Genomic DNA, 25512 nt, shown 5'->3' on the forward strand with positions numbered 1-25512 from the left:
TAAGGACGCATTGGTTCAGCTAACTCTTCTGAGATGTCAGTTTTCTATTTTAGCCATACACATCAGACGATAAGAAAATATCTTCATCCTTCCACATCTAGAGTCTCTACGCATGCAAACAAGCAAGATTCACAAGTCACATATCAGAATAAACCCTCGATTTCATTCCTAGAGTACTACTCTCCCTTTTAAATGGTCCCTTAAATACGAAAATTATCCAACTAATCTTTCCAAATATTAAAATCATAATAAGTAGTCTTCTAAGTATTGAAAAAACCATCAAATTGGTCCCTAAATATTAATAAAATACACTCGAACTAAATTCAAAACTTTTAAGGATTACTTGTATAATTTTATTACTTAAAAACTACATAGAAGAGAGTAATACTTCAAGAACTAGATTGATGGTTTATTCAATCACGGAGACTCAAGGTCGAGGAACATATTTCATATTCTGTATTCTATATATACTCATTATCGATGTGTTTCGGGATACCGGCTTAACATTATAGCAATTGAATTAAATATCAGCCTAAAATGTGTGAACCCATCGAGGTCCAATCCACAAATTCAAACGCTGAGTAAATGTAGGAGGGGAGCAAATCGAATAAAATAATATAAAATAGTTGAGGATCTGTAATCTGAGACAATCATAAACAACTTGAAGTGAAACTAACCGCAAGAATACAATTTCCAATAAGCAATTACGAGTGCATTGAAGTACCTAAGCACTTGCTCATTGAACTTGAAGCTCACTGAATTCCAAGCTGAAATTGAAACTAAGCACTTGCATGACATCATGTCTGCAATTCTCTTTACAACATGCTCCTAAAAAAAACAGTAGTTCTAGATTTTACTGATTTGAGAAAGCTCATAATCAGAGAGCAGCAAATCAAAAAGACTACAAAGAAAAAGTTTAAGCAAGTCAAGACAGGCAAACTCTTACTTTCTTGGAAGCTTAAAATTTCTGCTTCAGGGCTTGTGAAGTTTGAAACCAAAAACTCTCGGAACATAGTTCTGCGATGGTTTCTGTGGCTTTAGTTGTCCATAGGTCATCAGGAACAGATGAGGAAATGTAGTTCCAAAATAAGCTCCGTCAATGTCTAGAACAGACTTAAGGAAATTTGGGTAGTACAGAATAGTGAGTGTGCCACCATAAACATAGGCAACAATTATAAATTGCAAAGTATATGGAGAATTAGAGACATTGAATCATCATAAAACATACACATTAGGATTTAATGCTTCCTTTATGTAAAATGGAAGCAAGCATAACGAATAATGAACACAATAAAATAGTTTGCCTTCATTTGAAGTTTAAAATGCTAACCACACATACACATACACAGAGACCAGCTTAGTATCGTTTAGAATGTAGTTTATGATCCACAAGCAAAAACAATTTATTCCAGGTTGCAAATGAAACACAACAGATGTGTATGTGTATGTGTGTGTGAGAGAGAGAGAGACAGAGAGAGGTGAATTGCCAAAAACCCAAATTTTAAAAAAGAAATATCCACACAAACTTGACAGTTGAGACTTGAGAGATCAAAACATGTATTTAACAGTCAAAACCAAGGAAGATGATAGATCCACGAGGGAATAAAAAAATAACTTTCTGAGAGATGTTGATGCATAATCAACTAAAACTCACTCAAATTCAATAATATACTGTAATATATAAGGATACTGCCTTGATACTTGGACCGAGGATAGTAAATGTCTTCACACCTAGGGCAGTATATTTTCACAGTACTAGACCTAGGGATGTCTGACTGACCAACTGGAATACAAGGTTGTCCAGAGCAGTAAACTCTTGGGCATCTGCCAAAATCATAGTTCTTGTACTTGTCCAGCTGCAAAAATTCCAATATCATCAACACAAAAAACATTGATGAAAGAAGAGCAATAAAACCATAGCAATTAGTGACAGATAAATCTTACCATTGCAGCCATTCCTTTGCTTGTCAATATGTACCGGGCATGAATCAGACCATAAAGCATCTCGGCTGCTGATTCAATTAACTCATTCTGTTCCTCAGTAAACATGTCACCTACGCAATCCCACCAATCCAATTTAGACTTCAAACAAAACAAAGGTCTAATTTTAGATAAATTTCTCAGCAAACAATCGTGGGAGAGGAAAATAAGAATGTTAAATGAATTATGCTTCTCTTATAAGTTATAATTAACTTTTAGGAGAAGCTAAATGAGATAAGTTCTATGAACTAACTTATGCATAAGCTAATTTTAAACAAATGTGAGAATCATAATTCATTTTAACATTTGTCTTTTTCTCTTATAAGCATTTATTGAGAAGTTAATCAAATCAGGACCGAAGTACATAATGATCAAGTAATAATCCACATTGCATACATGCAAGTAGGCAAATCGAATCACGACAGAGTTTGCGGACATTGAGAATATAGAAACAACACACAGAATCCAATAGCCATGCATTTTGGAGTTGAAAAGTATGAAAGACATTACATAACCATAAGCTTACCATGGGAGGATTCAACATCCAAAATCAAATCGAGAGCATAATCATAGTAAGGCACTTGACTGCTTAATCCACACAGGTTGAAGTCGTCCTGGATGTAATCATCATCAACCTCGCAGAAGAATTCATTTCCCCTCAAATTGCAGAACCACGAGATCCACGACGTGTCATCTCCATCGGAACCACTAACATCAGACTCCTCGCTGTCCGTTTCAGATTCCTCTGCATCCAACAAAACAAAGTCAGCTCAATATTCACTCTACACCACACTTTCCCCGCGTCTCACCCCCTTACAAGCCTCAAAAACCCTAACGGAATCTAATCAAGAGCCTCTACGCTAACAAATCACAGCAAATACTAAATTAACGAGCCCTTGACAGCGCGAATTAACGTAACCCTAGGTGCGCAAAGCGACAGGGCTAATTCCGAAAAGGATTGCGAGATTGGCAATGGAAAGGTTTCAGATCGTAAGAAAGAATGAGAAATCTCGAACCGTCGGAAGCGTTGGAATTCTTGGAGATAGGGGCGTTGACGGAGGCGGAGCGAGAGTCCTTGGCGGCGGCCAAAAGCGAAGAGGAGGAGCGGTCCTTGCCGTTGATGGCGGCGGTTCGCGACGTGGACGGCGAGGATCGTTCGAGCTGTTTATCGAGGACGTCGTTGATTCGCTTCCGATCGACGGAAGTTACCTCCGATTTGGATCCAACGCCTCCTCGCTCTCTGTACATAACTATCGCCGGTGCTTTGCGCCTCCTCGATTCGGTTGGTTCGATGCTCAACCAATCATAACGTTACTGAAACGACGCCGTTTGCAGACAAGCGGGTAGCTAGGGTTTTGAGATTGAGTTGCAGGCTGCGATGCAATTTACAATTTACAGACGCAGACAATGATTCCCCGTTTCGCTTCGCTTCTAACTTCTATAATTTCTCCCTAATATTTTTTTCTTTTTTTCCACATTTAGTGCTTTTCTTCCGGGAAGATATTTTTCTTTCTTTCAGCTTTTTTGTTTTTTTATATTTATTTTTTTTGTTTTTTTATCTGGTATGATTACATAAAATTTAAATGAATTTTAATCAGTAAAACAAATGTCATAAAAAAAAAGTATTAAAAATAGCTTTCTATGAAAACTTTTCTGCTGTTTTCCATGGATTTTTTAAAATAAATATTTTAATATTTCAATATATATTTGAACTTTGGTTTACCGGTGTGTGAGTGACTAAAACTAAAAAGTAAAAGGCTTAATTATTTTTTATTTATAATTTCATGAATTTTATTTTATATATATTATGCTTGTCATTTTTAGTTATATAATTTCATAAATTTTATATTCATTGGTCTCTATAACAATAAATGACATGGAATTAAATAAAAATTGTCTAAAAACATTATATTAAACAGAAGCTCTTTTCCGGTTTTTTTTTTTTTTTTGAAAAGCAATGTTACATAAAGCAAGTAGTTGGTATTCAATATATAGAACTGAGTTATAAGTATAACGATTATTAACAAACTAATACTTGATTATTAAAGTAGATTTCGTTCAATAATAAAAATAAATAAATATTTTTACTGCTTTTTGTTGTAATATTTTTAATTGTTAAAAATATTAAATAATTTTTTGGATATAAAAGTATATAAAAATTAAATATATCTCGTATCGAGAATTTTATTAAATCAGATTATTTAATAATATAACAAAAATCATAATGAAAATTGTGTTTACGAATCATCAAAAGTGTGTTTTAAAAGCTTATCGCTTAAATATATGACTCTGGCAAAAGAAACAATAGTGATAAAAATGTGGTGAATTGGGTTAAATTTTAAAAGAACTAAAATTAACGGGGTTTTTTGTACTTTAGCAGGACTAGGAGGAAAGTTTTTTATCTAAGAAACAAAACTAAGGAAGTAACTGGTTTTTTTAATTTTTCATAAATCTAAATTTAAAATTTTATTTTTTTATTTAATATATAACTAGTATTTTAACTTTATTTATAACTAAAATTTATAATAATTATATATTTAAATAATATTATATTTGAATATATAAATTTATATTTGGCTAAAACCTAATTTGGTCCCTTATAATATTTTTAAGTTTTAATTTAGTCTCACTTTAATTTTTAGGTTCAATTTAGTTTTATCTATTAAAATGTTATAAATATTTGTATTCCGTCTAAATTTCTCAAACGTCGTTTATAAGTGTCAATGTGATTGAAAATCATAGGCGTGATTCTTACCGCTCTTTAACAGAAAGCAAACATTGTTAGTATTTTTGATAGGTGAGACTAAATTGATCCCAAAAATTAAATTGGGACTAAATTGAAATTTTAAAATATTATAAGAGACCAAATTAGAATTTTAGTCCTTATATTTTAATATATAAATTATATATTTACAATAAATAATTTATATTGTCATTTGAGACATAAAATAATTTTTAGTTATTTATAATTTATTTCAAATATTAAAATTTAATATAAATTAAATACAATAAATTATGTAACATTGTGAATCTTAGTTGTTTAAATTATATATTTGTCATTAAATTGCTTGTTGTAGTGTTGTATTATAGCTTTGGAGTTAGGAGACTTTAAGAGTTAAATTGGTCTTTATAATAATTGGAATAAGGATAAATTAGGTCACTTCACGAAATGTATATAAAGATTTTCTTAAGTTTTGAGCTTCATAAATCAAGTTTTCATAAATCTAGAGGAGTCTAGTGGTGAGAAGTTCTTCGAACTTTAATCCTCTCAATTTTTCTTTACTGGAAATCCTTTTTTTCCTCTCCTTGTAGCTGATCAAAGCTTAGTGGAGTTGGAGATTTGAAGTTGTGAGGCCTAGAATGCAAGGTCAAAGTCGTGTGAAACTTCTCCTTCCCTATTTGTGGTTCAAATCAACTAGAGGTAAGGAAAATTTGTGTTGATTGTGAATGGTATGTTGATTTGTGTTAATTTGAGTTTATCTAGTTGTTATTATATGGGTTTGATGAAGATGAATTGATGATCTTATTGAGTTTGGTTTTCTTGAAAAGATGCTCATGGAGACCAATTAATTGATTATTGTTATTTGTTGGGTGCATATTGTTTTTCAAGTCAATTTCGTGTTGAATGTGTTGTATATGTGATGTATAGTTGATTGCATGCTGGTGAATTTTTGGTTCTTCGGTGGATTGTGTGAAATCATTTTTTGCATAAGCAAAAGCTGATGTTGCCTTGGGCATGCCTTCATGGCATTAAGCACAACTTCAATATGAGGGTTTCTACTTTCATCATGTTAGACGCAAGATTGGTGGCATTGGACGTAAAAAAAGAGAATTATCTTAAGTTGAACTAGTGTTGGGCGTGTTTTGAATGAAATTGGGTCTAAGGAAAGAGAATCATCTTGGATTAATGTGAGGTTACGAATGGGTTGTTGCCACATTGGGCGCGAGGTCCTAAGAGTGGGCATGAGTTGGATGGCGTCAGCCATGAACAAGATGAGGAGTCCCTTGCATGATGAAAGTGTGTCGATTTATAGTTGAATGATGATGTATGAGTTGTATGATGGATGATGTAAGATGATGAATTCCTATGTTGTAAGTTGAATCAATACATGATGATGCGTTGAGTATTGTTGAAAGTTGATCAAGTTGTATAGTTTACATGTTGCTAAAGTTGTTAAGTTGTTGAGCTGTAGGCATGTGGATTAGATACACGTCTTAGTTACGATATATAAAATTAGAGGAGAGTAAAGTTGTTTTCAAAATTAGAATATCCCACTACGTGGATATACGTTGTGGTCTTTTAAGAGCTCAGTTGAAATCCTTTAGTAAGTAGGTTAGCTTTTTAATGGACACATTATTTTCAATTTTCCCCTCTAAGTTTTATATGATATCTATATGCAACAAGATCAAGGCACACATATACAAAATAACCCATCGAGTAAAGTAATGGGTCGAGTATTTAGTCTCTAAACTAGTATCGAAAGGTAGCCGATGAGTTAATTTTATAAGTAACTTAGTTTTGTAAACTAATGTTGTGGTAGACTCATACAAATTTTTTATACCTTAATAGTAGTACTAAACTTTCTTATTTAAGTGGTAAAACATGAGAAATCAAATTGAATTATTAAATGACCTGGTTAATATAGGCCGTGTGTTGTAGTTCGGTAGAATTTAATCACTTAAACTATTCACCCCTAATATAGAAGACCTCCATAGTTGATATGTGTGACAATGCACTAGTTGTTCAATGTTGTTTATGATGATATTGTTGTTATATTGTAAGTTATTGAGTTGCAATGTGATGATGCATTTATGAGTAGAAATTTGACATGTTGAGTTGTTTTAATAATGATGAGTTGACTATTTTATATTGTTACAAGATGCTTAACTATGAATATATATTATTCTATTTCACAATTTTATCCTATGTTTCCAGTGATTGGAATTGAAATAATCATATTTGATATGAAAGTAGATCAAGATTAACAGGATTGGTTTGGATGTTTTGGTGGTGAGTCATGCTATTGGTGGCTCTTTTTTCTTGAGTTTACTCAAATGTAACCAGGTTGTGTATAGACATTCGACCAACGAGTAGGAATTATTTTGTATACAATTATGTATTGATGTAGTTGTGTATATATAATTATATAGGACATCTTATATAATCTGTGAGGGTTTTGTTTTCGATTGTTTATTTTTTACCCTATACAAGTATAACTTACATGATTGCTTACATAATTGTCGCATAATTAATAATTTTAAAATAAGTATGACAACATGTTAAGTCGTTATAAATAATAAATTAAAAAAATTTATAAAGACTTATTTAAAAGAAGCTCTTAATTTCACAAAAAAAAACTCCTAAAAATATTTTTAATTAAATATAAAATTTAATTTGGATTGAGATTCAACCTAACCTTAAAATGGGTTTAACTAAACTATTTTTTTTTTAATTTTACATTATAAAGTAGATTGGTTTCAATTAGATCATCATTTTACCATATTTAATTGAATTTATTGTTAAATAAAAAAGATAAATACAATATTCTTAGGAGAAAAAAATTATAACAAAATGTATTTTACAAAAATAAAATATTTGGGTAACATATTAAAAATTGTTAGAGTAGAAAAATGAGATACTATACCCAGTTAAAATATTAATAAAAATTAATCATCAATTAAATAAATATTTCACATTAATATTAAAAATAAAGATGATTTTAAACGATTTTGAACCGTTTTAACATGAAGCAATTCAACAAATGCCTCATCCATGAGGCAGTAAAATGACCTGCAATAGCAGGTTTTCCAACTTGTTTAAAATTGCAAAATAGTCTTTATATTATATTCAGAGGCACTGCGGAGGCGCGATGGCGGCGGAGGTGTCGTCTCCTTCCACGGTGGTGGCAGCGAAGGCTTGACTTTGTTCGCGCAGTAGCAGCGGAGGCACGGGCTCCTTCGCGCGATGGTAGCGAAAGTGCGACTTCGTTCGCGCAGTGGCGGCGGAGGCATGGACTCCTTCGCGCGATGGTAGTGGAAGCGCGACTTCGTTCGCGCAGTGGCAGCGGAGGCGTGGCCTCCTTCGCATGGTGGCAGGGCGAAGGCGCGGGCTCCGTCGTGCAGTGGTAGCGAAAACGCGACTTCGTTCGTGCGGTGACAATGCGGAGGCACAGGCTCCTTCACGCGGTGGCAGCGAAAGTGCGACTTCGTTCACACAATGACAGCGGAGGCGCGACCTCCTTCTTCATGCGGTGGCAGCGGAGGCGCGAGCTCCTCCTCCTTGGCACCACCGACCTCCCCCTCCCTCCTATGCCGCTACCTCCCCCTCCCCGTTGTCCGCGACGTTCAACTCTCCCAAGGCCTTTCCTAAACCTTAAACCTCGCCACCTCCAAATCTGACCCTCCTCGCCCCTAGCTCGCCCTTGACGGCCTTGCCGTCGCACTCGCCACTGTCGTCTTCCTCGTCCTCACCACCTGTCGGCGGCCAAAATAGTAAGCCTAAATAGGAACTAATATGGAAAATACAAAAATTTTCATAAACAAATTACAAGTAACAAATCTGAAACGTTGATTATTTTATTATTAAATCTAACGGTTAAAAATGACGTTGATGTATCACTTTTCATACTGCTTCATGTTAGAATTTTTGAACAACTTTCATGTAATTAAGACTTCACATTGTGAAAAGGGAAAATAAATCTTTATTTTTACCCCGTAATTACTCACGTTATTTTGAATGTTAACTTCAAAAGCCAAAGGAAAACTATGTTAGTACCAACTTTTTTGTCACAGATACTTGTACGTTAAGAAGAAGAAAAATTCCATTTTTGTTGAGCACCAAATGAGCTGATTTATTTTGTTTAATTTTTTCTTTTTGTATTATTGTAGTATTTAAAATGGGTCATATTGTATGTTGCCAACATGACTTCTCAGTTGGCTGGGTTTTCCTTAGTTCTTATCCACCACTTTCTCTTATTATGGCCTTACATGATCCAAACTACTTTTCATATTGATTTCATCTACCTTCAATGTCTCCTAATGCCTTAACTGGACACAACCCTGTATCTTTCAATTTCCATGTCCTTATTAACTTGGTATTGTCCTTTTCCCCCTCCCTTTTTCTTTCTTCTTCACAATAGCTTGTTCTGTTCTTAACATACAGAAAAACCAAAATATGTAGGAACAGAACACCTCTTCAAGACAACATCTAGAAGAAAAAAAATTTGTTGACCCGTTCTTTCCTTAACATATAGAAAATTTTAAAACGAATAAATTTTATTTTAAATAAACGCTATAAATTTTTATTTAAATTTTAAATTTTTTATTAGTTAAAAAAAAAATAGGACTGTAAAGAATAGCAGTATTTATAAAGATTAAAGGCCAAAACCAAAATATATATATAAAAAAAAACTAAGTATCTCTTAAAGCAACACTGATTTTTTTGTAATATGACATTTTAGCTTTGACATAAATTCACTTAATTGGTATTTATTTTTGAAAAATAATTATAATGAATACAAAATAAATCATATTATTAATTAAAAAATCCATGAAAACAATCATAAAACAAAAGTCTTATAAACGTTCTCACGCAAAAAAAAGTTCCTATTTAATATATAAGAGTTTTATGTATTTTATATTATGTTTAAATGTCGTTGATAAACTTGAATCTTGTAATTAGGCTACAACTTCCTTCCTATAAATAAAATATTTTGAGTGAATCAGAAAGTATCCATCAGCTTGAATCTCGTTCATTCTAATTTGTAACTTCAATCATACTTCATACCGATTAATGTGTCCCAAAATATCATTGAATTTAAAAGGGCTGGCTACAAATTAACATGCTTAGATTCTGTAATCACCTCTAAAACAAAAGTTCTGCACTTCTGCGTAATGTATCTCACTGAAGAAAAAAAAAAAAATAATAGTAATAACACTCGTTCCAAATAACAAGTTATATAAAATGTTATTAACATGTTAGTTTTCTTGTGTATTTGGTGTTCTCCGATATCTAACTCTTGGAAATAATTTTTGGTTTCGTTCAAGTGAATGAATTTTCCAAGTTTTCGAAACTAAAGTTTAGAAAATGGAAGCATAAAGATGAGAACGGTAAAATAAAGAACTATATTCCAACTAAACATGGCCATAATATTTCCACAAGTTTCTATAAAGATGTGAATGCAAATCTCAGCACTCGCAGAGAGTACCCCTATACTAGAAGTTCGTGAACTGATCAAAGCAGCGGGTGAGAATCCAGAGTTGATTCCCCTTACTTCGTGTATTGAATTGTTTAAATAATAACTGTCAAATTTTCACAACAGCTCCAGATGACTTGTTATTACATCTGGGCATGACTGGGCTTGCAGAAGCTCTAAACGGTTGAAAGGTGGAGCAAACTGCAAAATGTAATCTTCACCTGAAAACCAAAATATACACACTAATAAACAGAAAATAAAAGCATGTACACACTATATGATGGATTGAATTTTTATTAAAAAAGGATTTCCTGCTAGATTTCATCATCATTTCCACATGTTTGTGCAATATTTCATCAGATGGGGTCTAGTATACTCACCTTCTTTGACTGTTCCATACAGCCAGCATAATACCTCATCAGCAAATGCCAAGCAGACTCCTCCCTGCCAACAAAATTTTGGTGATTATGAGAAGTTAAAGGGTGACATTCAGCACTTTTGGAGAATAAATATGCTTTTATGATATTTTATCCTCTTAAGGTATCAAATGATTCGTAAATAGCTATCCAATGATTGATTGCACGTATATGTGCGTATTTATTTAGACATACTCGGTGATGTTGGAGAAGGAAACAACATTTGGAACATCCTGAGACCCTAACCCACAAGGGTTTACTATAATTTTATTTAACTAATGCAATAGCCGACCAAAACAAAAATTAGCCAACATGCACCTTAGAGCAGTTAAAATGTACCTGCCAGTAGTTCTTCATTTTCACTCTCTGAGTTATATCTTTGGTTCTAAGCCTTTCTGTTCGAACAAGACGACCTGCGTCATCCCTGGTTCACCAGCTAGGATATATTAATATACACACAACGTAGAAAGTAGAAACACTAGCAGTATGATTTTCCATTTGTTAAGCATGCGAAGTGGAACAAGATTATGTTTTAATAAGCTGAAATCAATTTCTCCAAATCTAGTTGAACTGAGCAACTTTCTAGCACAATGCTAATGAAAATCAAATATTGTGTAAAGATGTGAAACAGAAACATAAATTACCTAAATCCTATGACAATGTACGGAACACCAGCCAGGAAAGACTGAATCTGCAAGCCAAAACAGAGCCTTGTTCAATTTATGAATCACAAAAGTAAAAAGGAGCACATGGAGATGAAAGGCAAAAAGATTCATTACAAAGGATAAAAATGTACCCAAAACTTTAACAGTTTCTCTCTCTCAAATCTTTCCTCAGTGTGATAATTTAACTGCATAATAAGAAAGGGCAAGTGCATATTGTCAAGCCAACATAAATGCACTATTAGGAGAGGGGGAGGGGCCAGCTGAAATTAAAGTATAACACAAGACAGCCAGAACTACTTCAACCTCACAACTTGTCTTTAATTCCACATAAAATCTCTTTCCCTCATTAGTTGAATCACAGCAATCCATCTCAGCACCCATTAAAATGCGGTGAGCTCCTAATTTTGTCTTAATCACAGAACAAAATTCAACATTGGCATCAACATGATGTATCCCTTCTCCATCATCTCTTCTAGGATCTTCAGTGGCAAGGCTCTCAAAACAATATCCTACATAACATCTAATTGCCAAACACATTAATTTTAAGGCTCATCCAATAAAAAAAATTAAATGAAGAAGTAGGAAGGAATACATTTTTTATACTAGTTAAGCAGTAGAAAGCAAACCATCATTTTTTACATATTAAACATTGCCCCTTCATTTTCGAAATTGAACATTTCTTTGATTGCATTATGAAGCACAGACTCATACATGGACACAGACATGGCTAATGTCTAAATATAGGACATCATGACACCACATATGTACACACAATGAGAGAGACGACAATGAAATTAAATATGTTTAACATAACAGAATATATAAATTGATGGCATATACCTTTTAAAACCAACCTTCTATGTTTTTCATGATAACAAACCTAAAAAAAGGTATTCTATTATATTCTAAGCCGACTCATTTAAAAGTTAAAAAATGAATGTTTATTTAATAATATTAAAATGTGTCCATTTATAGGGTGTCGTTCAAGTGTCTAAGTTGAGCGGACGTGTCAGGTTAAGTGTCCAAGCCAACCAAAAAAAAAATTTAATTGGACACCTAATTCAAAGTGTCTAACACGTGTTGGTGCCAAAATCATGTCCAACACTGAAACTTTGAACAAGTGAGGTGTTCGTGCTTCAAAGATTGCATTTAGTAGTATTCTACATTGTTAATATTTTCCCACATCAATTGACTTGAATTTTTGAACTTGATTTCAATATAAGGCATTATTTCATTTTCAACAATGTCGAGGGAAAAAGATAGTGTGATATGGATGCAAATCATTTCAATCACATCTTGATACCACACACTTCCCTGAGATGATGCTTTTCAATTTGACATAACATCCAACTTTTATTGTTATACTGATTACAATCTCTCTCACACAGATGAACATACCCAAATCATCTGCCTTGATTGCTGCTCATTGACTATATTGAAGAATTACATACCCAAGCATCGTCAAATAAAAAGCCATGTAAACCTACCTCCTGCGATCTAAATCACTTTGTGGTCTTTCTGGTAACTTATGCACATCAAGATAGACAACCCCATTCCTTTTGTGCACTCCCATTTCCCAAGGCTCATGACGGATATAAGCTGTTGCCAGTATCTGAAAAGACAGGTGTACTTAGTTAATACTTGTGTGAATATCACATGCAGTTAAATTTAACATCTTGCAACTCACAAGGTTGATAAACTTAGCTCAGAAATTTCTTAGAAAAAACCTGACAAGACTTTAACCAAGAGCAAACAGTTCAAAATGAATAATTACCTTGTTAAGATTGTTACGGAATGTCTGCAAAGATAAAACAAAATTGATATATGACCATCAGAAATTAGTTCATCAACGTATTAAAATATTTAAAAAATATAGAACATGATATACAACATACCACAAAATGAATATTTTGAAGAGGAATATTTTTGTCTCTAATGCAAGCAAGAAGATCGCCAAAGCCTTCTGAGCCTAAGTCTGCTTTACAAATTATCAATAGAAGAATAAGATTACTAACAACATTAGTGGTGTACAACTGTACATTGTTTTACATGCACAAATCGTACAAGTAGCATTTCAAAATCTAACTAACTTCTCAAACCAGAAGATTAGATTATAGACAAGCACATGCCTTTCTTGGGAATGAATGTATCATAACCTTCATTCAAATCAGCTCCAATATCCTCGGTGATATGACGCTTAAAAAGTCTCTAAACAAATAGGAAAAAGAAAACACTTAAAATGAGCGTAATAACAAAAGAATCTATAACAAAGAGAACCAAACAAAGAGAACTCAAATAATTGAGGATCCCAAACAGCTTACCAAGCTACGATCGTCAAAGTATACTTCCCCGCCTTCTACACGACTATAGCAGGCAATTTCACAAGGCTATCAAAATAATCAAGAAAACAAAATCAGAACATATACATGCAGAAAGGCAATTTAATAACGCTTTAACATTACATGCAACCAATACATTCAGAAAACAAGACAGGAAAAAACACAGGTACTTCAATATTTAAATCTTACAATACAAACCCAATAGAACCTTTTCCTTTCCTCACCAGTTTCAACATGATGAGTAAAGTTTAAATTGAGATAAAAAAATTCTATATTCATGACAATTTCCTGGATTCTTAAAGCAAAATGATTGTTAAATTGCTTGATGCACCAGCAGTTAAATACAGGAAAATGGCATTCCCTTACCTCCTGAAAAGCAATGCACTTCCTTGACAGTGTTTCTTCACTTTTTGAAAGCTTCAAATCAGAGACAAATCGCTCATCGTGGCGGCCATTCTGAAACCTATTTCCGTACCCAAAATTCTGTCTCTGAGGATAAGGTCCAGGACGAGGAAGAAGGCCAGCTCCTCTATCATTTCCATGCCCTTGCTGCCAACGACCACGGCCAAACCCCCCTCTACCCTGATTATTTGCATTGCGGGTGGCAGGCAATACTGCCAGAGAAAATCACATCTTGCCATAAAACGAATTAAGAAATAAAATCAACAATAACATTTTTTTTAATTCATCAACATTTCTCAACTACTGCAAGAAAACTGAACCACCTTGGCAGGACAAATCCCAAATGCCTTGTGAAAAAGTGAAGTATGATTTTAGCTCAAGAAAACAAACAAACAAACAACAACAACAAAGCCTTTTCCCGGTAACTGGGGTTGACCCCACACATACACACACATATAATATAATATAATATAATATAATATAATATAATATATATATATATATATATAATATGTATATTAAATGACCCCTTTATGTAAGATTCATGACCGGAGGAACCACTTTACCTCTATAGAAGCTGACCTAATATGGAGTTATATACTAACTAAACAAAAAAAAAATGACACCTTTTATTTTGAATCATATCTACAAACAAACATTAACCTCTAAATGCTTAATAATTTTGCTCAGCTTCTTTTCTTGGCCTCCCTTGGCCTCTTGTCATTGAATTTCCTTCCATCTGATTCACTCTCCAGGCTTCTACCTGTTTCTCCGCACATACCCAAACCACCTAATGCAAATTTCTACCATATTTTTTCTATGAAGCACCGACTTCAACTCTGACACCCGACACTACTCAGACACCGGCACACAACTAATGTCCAAAATGTAGAACATGGGGACACGCCACATATAAGCATTTAGCTAAGAGTAAGTGTTGACTCACTCTTTGGGCTCGAGTCCAAGTTATGCGGAAAGGTGCTAAAGCTGTGTTGGAGAGGTGTTTGAAAAAAAAAATTTAATTGACACGATGAAGAGGTGTCGGGCACGCCGACACGGCATTGTAGATGTGTTCATACTTCATAGTATTTTTCTATCATACACACTAGTCACTACCTCAACTTTCACCATAATCCATTCCTTCCCAAGTAACGCATGCTATATATATATATATATATATATATATATATATATATATATATATATATATATATATATTGTTTTTTTTACTATCAGGCGTAGTAATTCACCTTCCTAACCTATCCTAAAAGTACACAAAACATAACACGATTTGTTCATAAGTGAGCAACAAGACTAACCAACAAGCACTTACTATTTTTCTAAACCATAAAATCCTTTCACCCTGATAAGTGATGGAAATCACGAAATAGTACCAATACAATTGCTCAACACGTAACTGAGAGAAGGAGAATTTACCAGGAATGGGGTAAGGACTTCGAGCGAGGGTTTTACAGTAATCTTCGTTATCGGAGCCAAACAGATCTTTGTCTTCGTCGTCGTGTTGGTGATGGGCACGCGCCTTGGTGCTGTCTACGACGTCGCCATTCTCCTCGTCGTCTTCGGCGCCGCTGCTGGCGCTTCCGCTGGCGGAGGAGGAGTCGGCGGCGGCGTCACTGGCGTTGGAGGAAGAGGCGGAAGACGACGACGATGAGGAGGAGGAAGCGGCGGAGGAGGAAGAAGAGGAACCGGTGGAGTGGGACCCGTTTTCGTTGTCGGAATCTTCGCCGAATAGGTCCTTCTCCGTGAAATCCATTCGACACGCTTTTGTTTTGCGTTTCAGTGGAATGCAATGCTCTTCAAGCATTCTTCATTTTCTACTTTCTTCTCCTTTTTTATTGGGCCATGACTCAGGGATCTAGCCCATTTCTCTTTGGGCCAATGAAAAGATGTCAAGTATCCACAGTTATATTTTACACGTTACACTTGATAATAGTGAATAATTGAATAAAAAAATATATCACTGATTAAAATTAAGCTTAAAGACACTTTTTTCTTCAAATTTATGGCAATTTTTTTATCCTCAAATTTAAATTTTTATTTTTTAATTTCTGTAATTTTTAAATTTTTATTTTTGTCTTTTAAGTCACCAATAACATATTTGAAAATGATAAATAAATTTTTTAAACAAAATTTGAATATAAAAATTAAAATAAATTTTTTAAAATTACATAAACTGAAAAAATAAATTTTAAATTTGAAGAACTAAAAAGATTACCTTTAAAAGACTTAAAACATATTTAAGTCTTGAAATTATTATTTGATTATTGAAAAATAGTGCAATTGTACAAGCTTGAAAGATTATCTTGTGCAATAACATTTTTAAAGAGTATTATTCAACAAGAGTAGTTTTAGGAGTTCTTTTAGCTTTTTATCTCATTCAATTTTTTTATTTATCATATTTACTTATGAATTAAATTTTAATATTTTTAATGTAAATTATTTACCCAATATTTAAAATATAATTTATATATTCAAAGATAATATTAATTTATATATAACTTAATATAAATTTTAATTATATATAGTAAATATTTAGCCTATAAAATACATAAGCTAAAATACTTATTTATTGATAATGGATACATTTTTTTAAAGTTAAAATAAGTAATTTCAAAAATAGTGTTTTATTAAGAAGCAGATAGGCGTTTTTCTTTTTAAATAGAAAATATATTAAAAAAATACATATTTATTAAAAAAATGTATTTAAAGAAAAAACTTAAATAAACAGGCCCAAGGCCCAATAACAAAAAGATGTCTAGCTTATAGAGTTTTATGTATTTTCTAGCCATACTAAGTTCAATTTAGGGAAAGAATTATGGCGTGTAGGTTCATTGTTTATTGAAGTAAACTTTGCTTAACCTAAGAAAAAATAGGTCTCCAACATTCTCGAAAATATAATGGCGGTAATGAACATTTTTAGGTATTTTAAAAAAATACGGTTGATTAATGTTGGGAAAAAAATTTGAGAGTAGGGTGTAGAGGAAATTAAAAGGATAAAAAAAAAATACACATGTAATGTTATGAGAATTGACTTATTCAACTTTTTTCTCACGAATAAAAACTCGAAAATATGAAAGTTATTCTTTTTCTTGGTAATGTTTTATACCAAGAATAATTTTCAATTTGGTAACAAACATCAGAAAATACATTTGTGGCACCTTATTAATGATGATTTGGAGAGTTTTTCATGTGGTAGAGATAATTATTTTGGTCTTTTATTTTGTTTGAATGGTTAAATTTATGTATCGATGAATACTAAAACTCAAATCGAATCTAATCATAATTAATTATTTTAAACCATTTTTTTAACTCGCATAAATTAGTAACTTATTTAAAAAGTGTTACATAAATTGATATATAAAAAGTGTTACTATAAATACAATATTATATATGTAAGTATAAATTTATTAGACATATACTCACACATAATTTTAATGTTGATTTTAAATAAAATTCAACACTATCTATTATGTGTTACTATAGTCTATATCTACACTTTTTAATAATATATCAATATATATTGTATCTATAGTATCAATAAAAATATTTTTTAGTGACAAAAGTATTATATTAGTAGATTACAAGATAATTTTTTTTAAGTGTCAATGAGAATATGTAAGACAATATATTCAGTTAACCATTTTATCTTATATGTATTGCTGTTCCCCCACTCATGTATGAAATAGACATTGAAAAAGAAAAAGACAATCCCAATTTTATCAATAATTAATTGCTTAACCAAAAATGTAAGCTCTCATTCAGCAATTTCGTCCTCCACCTTCGTGTGAAACACAAAGCTTGGGAAAGCAGTTGTTATGTTCCTGCATTAATTTCACAATTTATTAATTATATAATTAGAACATCTCAACAAATAGTTTTAAAAAATGTAAGAAAAATTAGTTTTACACACACGTACTTCAGGTAGGGTAGTGTCATGACTTTTAACAAGGAAGGGTTTTGACAAACAAAGTCTCGCCACTCAGATTTGTCTATTTTTCCATCTTGATTGGGATCCGCATCCATGAAAGTCTGCTCGTAAGGGCAAAATATAAAGCTTTAGCATTTTTATTTTGGGCTAATTAAAGAAAGAGAGAAGATTAACGGTAGGATTAATTTTAACGAACACAACTCACCTTGTTAATAATAGTTTCTATCATATCATCCGACAATTTAATTTCACATTCACAAAGAAGTGCAATTATCATTTGCTTCACCTGTCAAAAATCACCAAAAAATTCGAGAGTGAATGGCACGACAAAACATATTTATGTATGTTTAGAGGGTTAATAGTTATACAAACTAGTTTAAAACAATATTATATTATCAATTAATTATAAATTATTACTAATATGACTTATTATATATATGATGTTTTGTGATTAGATAACTATATGTACATAACCTATTTTCTTGTGTTCAAATATATAAATTTGTAATTATCATTTCATAAAAGGCATATCTATATAGATCGTTTTTTCAATAGGTTATTCCAAACAAAACAATTCATTAATTCCTTTATATTGAGTATACATGAACAAAGTAATTAAAGTCTTACCTCATGGCGCTCTATAAACCCCGTATTGTCTAAATCGTAGAGCCTAAATGAAACTGCAGAAAAATCCCAAAAATTTATAACAATACAATCAATAATAATATGAATTTAAGGATAACCCAATAGAGCATGATGAATTATGTGTTCAACTTACAATCGATCTTGACTTCTATTGGTGCATTTGGGTGGAACACATCGAGTGCTCTAACGAAATCACCGAAGTCAATCACTCCTTTCTTTTTGACATCAAACAAATCAAAGATCTATGTGTAAAACAAAGAATATAATGTCAATTGACTTCCAAAGTTCCAATTAATAGAAAAATGTTACTTAATGTTGAAATGCTACCACGCGAACAATAAACACACTATAGTTGGTTTATAACAAATGCTGGATCCAACCAAATGTTAATTGGATCACAGAAAAAGTGTTATAAGATCAAACAAGGAATAATAAATTGAGACTTTCTATTATAACAAAAGAGTGTTGTATCGTACCCGACTTGTAAATAGATTTTCTTTTTTCTTATTATTGAAAATTGCCAATTGAAATTCTTCCTGCAAAAGAATACTTATCATCAGTTATGACAGCATAAGCACTTAAAGGTCAATATGAAAAACACAAACAAAAATACATTGCAATGCAAAATAGATTTTGCTAAATAGGATGTTAAACCATTTGTTTAAAGGATGGATTGTTAGGATTTAAACTAAGTCTCACTTGATTAGAACAACATGAAAAATAAGTGTTTATAAAACATACATATACTCCATTAATAAAAGACTTTTCAAATAATGATCAAAAATAGAATTATGAGAATATAAACCTCAAAATGAACAATATATTACCATTATGAAATTATGAAATTTTGTGTCCAAATACCCCTAAATATATTGTTAAATAACAATAGATAATATTTCCTCTGTTAAATATATCCCTCTCAAACAATAAACAAATAACCCAAACAATTTCATCTTAATACTAATACACTTAATCATAAACATAAGAAAAAACTCTATAAGAATTGCGCACAAGGTAGTAATAGGGAACAAAGGGGAGATAAGAAATAACGTATTTTGTATTTGTTACCTTGCTTATTAGTCCATCATCCGTGACGGACCTGCTGATACTCTTAAAAAGCTCATATAATGCTTCAACGTCACTGACACTGACTGGTAAACCAAAAATTAAATGTATTAATCAATGCATCCATTATCAATTCACACAATGATATTAGTCCCAAACTTTCATAAATAAAAAAAAAATGATATTGGTCCCAATTTTTCTTCGGAAAAAATCCTTTTTAAAGAATCACCTATATTTTTGTATTTTTTATACTTTGTATGGTACATTTTACACTGTTCTGAGTATGATTTAATAAAAAATATGCTTTTAGTTCTTCAAAATAATGAACTCGCCCGTATACAAAAGGAAGAAAATATGTAAATAACAAGCACCTCAAACATCTGAAGAAGAAAAAACATTAAAATAGTTATGACTCGAGACAAATAGCAATCTCGTAATTGTGCAAGAATTACAACTTTGTTTGATTTTATTTAAGAAAAAAAAATCAACTTACAAGTTGTCTCTGCCGCAAGAGCAAATGGATCTTCCATTGGGAATTCTCTAACTCTGGAATGAAAACAACCCATTGTGGAGGAAATGCAACAACACAGCACGCACTAGAGTAGTGCCCGAGCTTCAATAAATTATATATTCTCTAGAACATCTAAAATCATCCAGTTAACACCACAAAAATAAATAATTAGTAACAATCCCATGATTGCACATTCGCACATGCTAATTAGCTTAACTAAAATTTGACCAATACAAAATAAAATAAAGAACATTGTATAAATGGGAAAAAAAGTTTAACACCACAATAATATTTGGTCGATAAGAAGATGATTATGCGTTCGACACTTTCCAGAAGAATAATTTTTAGATTATTTTTTTTTTCACAAAAATTTGTTGTGGGGAAAGAGATAGCTCTCAGAACGGGAACTAGGCTCTTCAAAACAACATGAATGATGAGAAAAATATGAATAATGAATATATTAAAAAAAAATAGACCTTCACTTCAGGTTTCTCCTCTGTGAAAAAAAACACCCAGATACAATAAACTCATAAAATCATAACTCCATGGATCCGGTCAACAATTGCATAAATTGAGAATTTATAATTAAACATCAACATCATATCGTTAACGCCTAAATCAAAGTGGAGAAAAAACTGTCGATTAAACCCATTAAACACATGATACAATTAATCGTAAAAAGAAAAGAAGAAGAAATTGATACGTAAAATTTTGAGACATTCAAATTATTTCCCCCCTCTTCGCCTCGTAAATATCATGCATGCACACGTCAAAAAATAAATATAAACAAAATAAAATCAAACTCAATAATCGTGAAAGAACATAGACATGGGAATACAATGTCGTGGTAAAAAAAGCTCACCAATAGGAGAACTTTCCCCACAAATTTGGCGTTTGATGTTTCAACAAAGTCTTTGGCCATTGGTATGAGGCGAAGACGGGAACGAAAAGAAAATGAGAGAGAAGAAAGGAAAAAGGGAATTGTAATAATGAGAGAGGAAATCAAGATGTAATGAAAGAGTGGGGTTTAAGGGTTATATATATATAGGATGCTGTTGATGCTAATATTGACCAATTTCCTCAACCCAGAAAGGTTGGGAATGGCCAACCTGTCTCTTACTCCCAGAGGAAACTAGACAGTTACAACCATTCTTCATATTACAACAGAGCAATAATACTTCAACAAATAACTAAAATTATTCTTCAAACCAAAAATAATGTTTAATTAGAGTGTGTAAGGTTTTTCATGCTAAATTATGTAATATGTTTTTATTGTAAGTTATGTTGAATGTATCGGTCTTGCTTATTAAATTACAAATTGGAAATACTTTTTAAAAAAAAAGCACAAATCATATTTATTAATTATAAAATTCATATTCGTAAATAATAACTATTGTTTGGTAACCTATACGATATTTTATTGCTAACAATATTCTTTGTCAAATTTATTGTGGAAAAATATATATAATTTAATATGATCTATCTATATATATGTATCTTTCTAGATAGATAAATACTTTCTTTTATAAATGTAAAGGAAATTCTATGGGTGTTGCTAAACAAAAGTTATTAATTTTTAAAAGAAATTACTAATGATAAAATTATCCTTTATTTTGATTTTTCATCTCGCCGGTATATTTCCTAACTTTTCATCTTATTATTCTTTTTTAAATAACAATCTTTTATTTATAATATTAAATAATAGCTATACATATATAATTATAAAAACATATATTAGTAAAATTCTCTACAAAATAGTATTCCTTTGTATTAATAAAATAGATTGCAAATATCAATAAAAAAAATAAAAAGAAAAATAAGGAGAAAAATATTTGGGTAATATAGGTAGTCCAATTTGTAGGGATGTTAATTCAAATATAAGTTTGGGTTCAATTGGGTCATAAAACCTCTGCCGTTCTCGTAGGCCAATTTTATTAATTATAGAGATGGATGTTTTCATTTTTAAATAGAGACGAAACAAAATACCTGCTGTAAGTAGTCAAAGAAGACTAGAAATGCCTAGGATCATGTCCATCTCAAACTCTGGCTAAATTGTTTAGAGACAGAAAAAACTTTTCTTAAAAGACAGATAATATGTGGTTGTTAAATAGAAAAGTGTGTACAAGTAATTAATACGTAGAATCTAAGATTAAATTGTTTAAGCAATATTTGAGTTTGATTTTTGATAAAAATAATGTTCTAAATTTTATTTATCTTGAATCAAATTAGTTTAAGACAAAATTTTAGGATATTAATACAAAATTAATATATATATATATACATATATTTTATATTTTTAAATAGTTTAATTATGATTTTGGTTCCTGTTAATTTATAAACTCTACCTTTTAATCTTTAAGGTTAAAAATGTTATATTTTAATTTTTATATATATTATTTTGTCCTCTTTTAGTCTTCATCCTTTATTTTGACAGGGACTAAAACTATAAATATAAACAACTATGGAGAATAAAAGAAAAAAAATCATGTATAAAAATTAAAAAAAGAAATTTAATTACAATAAATAAAGTAAAATTTATAAAATTATAATAATGAAAAAAGTAATTAAAGATTTTTAAAGTCTTTAAAAGATATTCTGTTTTTAAATATTAAAAAATAAATGTATATCGAAAATCACTTATTAATTAATTTGTGAGCTTTTAATCTACAACATCAATAAAAGAGATACTTTATTTGGATGTCAACAATTTTTTTAGACTTTTTTTTAATCTTTAACTTTTGTTGAGCTATTGTTTTATTTTTTTTAATTAAATTACTTAACTACTTCACTATTTTAAAGTTAATCACTTGTTTTTTTGAATTTTATTATTATTTTTATTCTTTTATGACGAGGCATGGACCGCCTTACTTTCACTAGTAGCATTGTAATTAAGGTATATAATTTCCATTTAATTACCTAACAGGTCTTAATCTTGTTTAAATTTATTTTTTTATTCTTATTTCTCTCTCTTCACCATCTCTCCTTTCTTTATTTTCCACACAAACCCCTCCTGCTCCAACCAATAAAATTAAACGCAGAAGAAAAAAAAACATGAAAATAAAATGATAAAGAAATGAGAGAATAGAGCTATAGAGAGTTTCTGAAAAATCCTGTTTCTTCGTTTTTCCATAGTTTTTTTTTTCCTTTTTTATTTAAAATAATAAAATAAAACAATACTGGACACTGCGAGCTATGTGTTAGAGCAATAAAAAAAAAAGTCATATATAGACTAAGATTGTTTGTTCTTTTTTTTTTTTTTTTATTCGTTCATAGAGTATTCACCACCGACAGCATGGCTAATCTCCTCGCTACGTTGGAGGGACCTCAAAAGATGAGATAGTTGGTCTCAAGTTTTAACGCGACTGTATACACAAGACATGATTCGAACCCTTGACCTTGCTTAAGAGTGGATCAACCCCTATCATTAAACCGCACGCTTGGAGTTTTGTTCTTCTTTAATGTAATAAAAAAAAAAGGACCATTTCTTCTTTATTTTTGCGTGTGTTTGGATTTCATTTTAGAAAGTAATTTTTTCTTTTCTCTCCATGTTCAACAATGAATTTACACTGAAGCTATTATTTGTTCCTTTTACTTAAACATAAAAATCCAGGTTTAGAATCCAATACAAATACGCACTTCAAAATCTAATTTGATGGCTCACCCACCCACCCGTAAGGTGAAACCGAATTGATCATGATTGCATATCATTTTTTTTTCATCCCATCCTAAAATGAATAAATGCAACTTCCTATATCACTATTAGATATTATTTTACATACTGATAAAAAAAATAATTTTACATGCAAAATCCCATTCGTGATTTTTTCCTTCTTTTTCTTATAACAATATAAACACCATATCAAATAATAATTATGATAAGAAATATTATGAGTTCAAATTTGAAAGACTTTTACAGGGGTTTAAATTTCTAAAATATCTCGAAATGTTTATTCATCTAAATTAATTTAACAAATTTGATGATCTAAAGTGAATCAATTATTTTGATTTGATATTTTATTTAGTTTGCCTGGATCAAATCTAATTGAAATGACATCATGTGTAAATTGATTTTAATATCGAATTCACAATATTAAAACTTGAATTGAAACAATTTATTCAACATCAAGTTTTTGTTTGATTTAGATTAAAGAAAAAAAAATTACCATCTCAAAGAAACCAATTAAAATTAATTTATTTTATTTTATTTTTCTAAAATTCGAACCAACCTTACCAGTGATTTACTCATAACAAAATTTGAGTATCTTTTTATTTATTTATTTATTTATTTTATATACATAAAATATGATCATATGAATTATTTAATACACAACAATAACTTTTTAAAAAATAAGTGATTGTATAAATAAATCATAACTTTATCTCTTAAAAATATATCTAATATATAATTTACTAGAATATTTTAAAAAATTGTGTAATAAAATAAGTATTGAATGAACAAACTTGTTATATTTAATATCTAAAAAATATAAAATACATATTATTTAATTTACAACTTCTGTTCCCGTACCTATTTATATTCTCCAATACTAATAAGAGAGAAAATTTTCATCTAATTAGTTTCTAGCATTTATTATTTTTGTGTAAAAAATTGTCAATTAAATAAAATATTTTAGAAAAAAATACAATTAATACAACTGATAATAAAAAATAATTTAACAAAAAATAACAAATAAAAAAGTGAAAAAATTTATTTTAGGACGAAGGTAGTAACATATAAATTTTTATAATAAAATGTTATAAAAAAACATATTTTAAACATATCGAATAGTTGAAAATTAAGAGTTATTCACTTGAAATTAAAAAAAGTAATTTAAAAAATCAAACATTTGTTTGAATCAACCTCATTTATAAATTTATAGTAAAACATATTTTTTTTATATGAAAAAGAATTTTATAAAAATTTAATAATAAAAAAGTAAAGAAGTGGGACCCAGTGTGTGGGGACGTTATTCTCCCAAGTCTGAAGCGAAAGCGACCTTATCATGCGTTCCGTTCCAGCCGACGCATGAACTAAGCATTTTATTTTATTTTGTCAACAGTCAACACACTTTTTCTCTTTACATTTACCACCAAACTATCAAACACTGTTAAACCAAAACTTACAAGTTACCCTTTTTCTTGCACCCTTTGGCGCGTCTCACATTATATATCATTTTTTAATATAACACTAGCTTAGATTTTTCTCATCTTTATTTCCATGAAACATTATTCCCATTCCTCGGTATGCGTTTTGCCTTTTTCATCATTATTATCGTCAAATATATCTTAAAAATATATTTTAACTTTTATTTCCAAGACATAGAATTCCCTACCAAAAAAAAATC

At 30.8% G+C, this 25512-nt stretch overlaps 3 protein-coding genes across 5 annotated transcripts; all 3 read right to left on the reverse strand.

The window, feature by feature from the left end:
• Positions 1–588: 588 nt before the first annotated feature.
• LOC109801372 (casein kinase II subunit beta-1) lies at positions 589–3436 on the reverse strand. 2 transcript variants are annotated; one of them, XM_020362428.3, is made up of 6 exons: positions 2997–3436; positions 2507–2725; positions 1945–2054; positions 1691–1856; positions 947–1103; positions 589–846 (listed from the first exon to the last, which is right to left on the reverse strand). In XM_020362428.3, exons 1-5 carry the CDS (start codon positions 3226–3228, stop codon positions 973–975), a joined length of 858 nt encoding a protein of 285 aa, XP_020218017.1. In that variant the 5' UTR covers positions 3229–3436; the 3' UTR covers positions 589–846; positions 947–972. The 2 variants fall into 2 exon arrangements, with proteins under 2 accessions (XP_020218017.1, XP_020218016.1); XM_020362427.3 differs by having other exon boundaries at positions 589–828; positions 2997–3435.
• Positions 3437–10081: 6645 nt separating this feature from the next.
• LOC109801350 (glycine-rich protein) lies at positions 10082–15810 on the reverse strand. Of its 2 annotated transcripts, XM_020362399.3 has the most exons (13): positions 15435–15810; positions 13962–14209; positions 13578–13643; positions 13386–13464; positions 13152–13231; positions 13031–13054; positions 12744–12868; positions 11560–11776; positions 11388–11441; positions 11236–11282; positions 10931–11015; positions 10556–10619; positions 10082–10396 (listed from the first exon to the last, which is right to left on the reverse strand). In XM_020362399.3, the coding sequence occupies exons 1-13, from the start codon at positions 15769–15771 to the stop codon at positions 10293–10295; spliced, it is 1530 nt and encodes a 509-aa protein (XP_020217988.3). In that variant the 5' UTR covers positions 15772–15810; the 3' UTR covers positions 10082–10292. The 2 variants fall into 2 exon arrangements, 1 of the variants encoding a protein (XP_020217988.3); XR_003804312.2 differs by lacking the exon at positions 10082–10396 and having other exon boundaries at positions 10564–10619; positions 11371–11441.
• Positions 15811–17646: 1836 nt separating this feature from the next.
• Positions 17647–21339, reverse strand: LOC109801351 (calcineurin B-like protein 1). The gene is made up of 9 exons (XM_020362400.3): positions 21030–21339; positions 20150–20299; positions 19660–19742; positions 19068–19127; positions 18725–18833; positions 18574–18626; positions 18152–18232; positions 17935–18047; positions 17647–17839 (listed from the first exon to the last, which is right to left on the reverse strand). Exons 2-9 carry the CDS (start codon positions 20220–20222, stop codon positions 17773–17775), a joined length of 639 nt encoding a protein of 212 aa, XP_020217989.1. The 5' UTR covers positions 20223–20299; positions 21030–21339; the 3' UTR covers positions 17647–17772.
• Between the last annotated feature and the right edge of the window lie 4173 nt (positions 21340–25512).

This window comes from Cajanus cajan, chromosome 11 (genome assembly GCF_000230855.2).
Source record: "Cajanus cajan strain Asha chromosome 11, NIPB_CcT2T_4, whole genome shotgun sequence".
Taxonomy (NCBI): domain Eukaryota; kingdom Viridiplantae; phylum Streptophyta; class Magnoliopsida; order Fabales; family Fabaceae; genus Cajanus; species Cajanus cajan.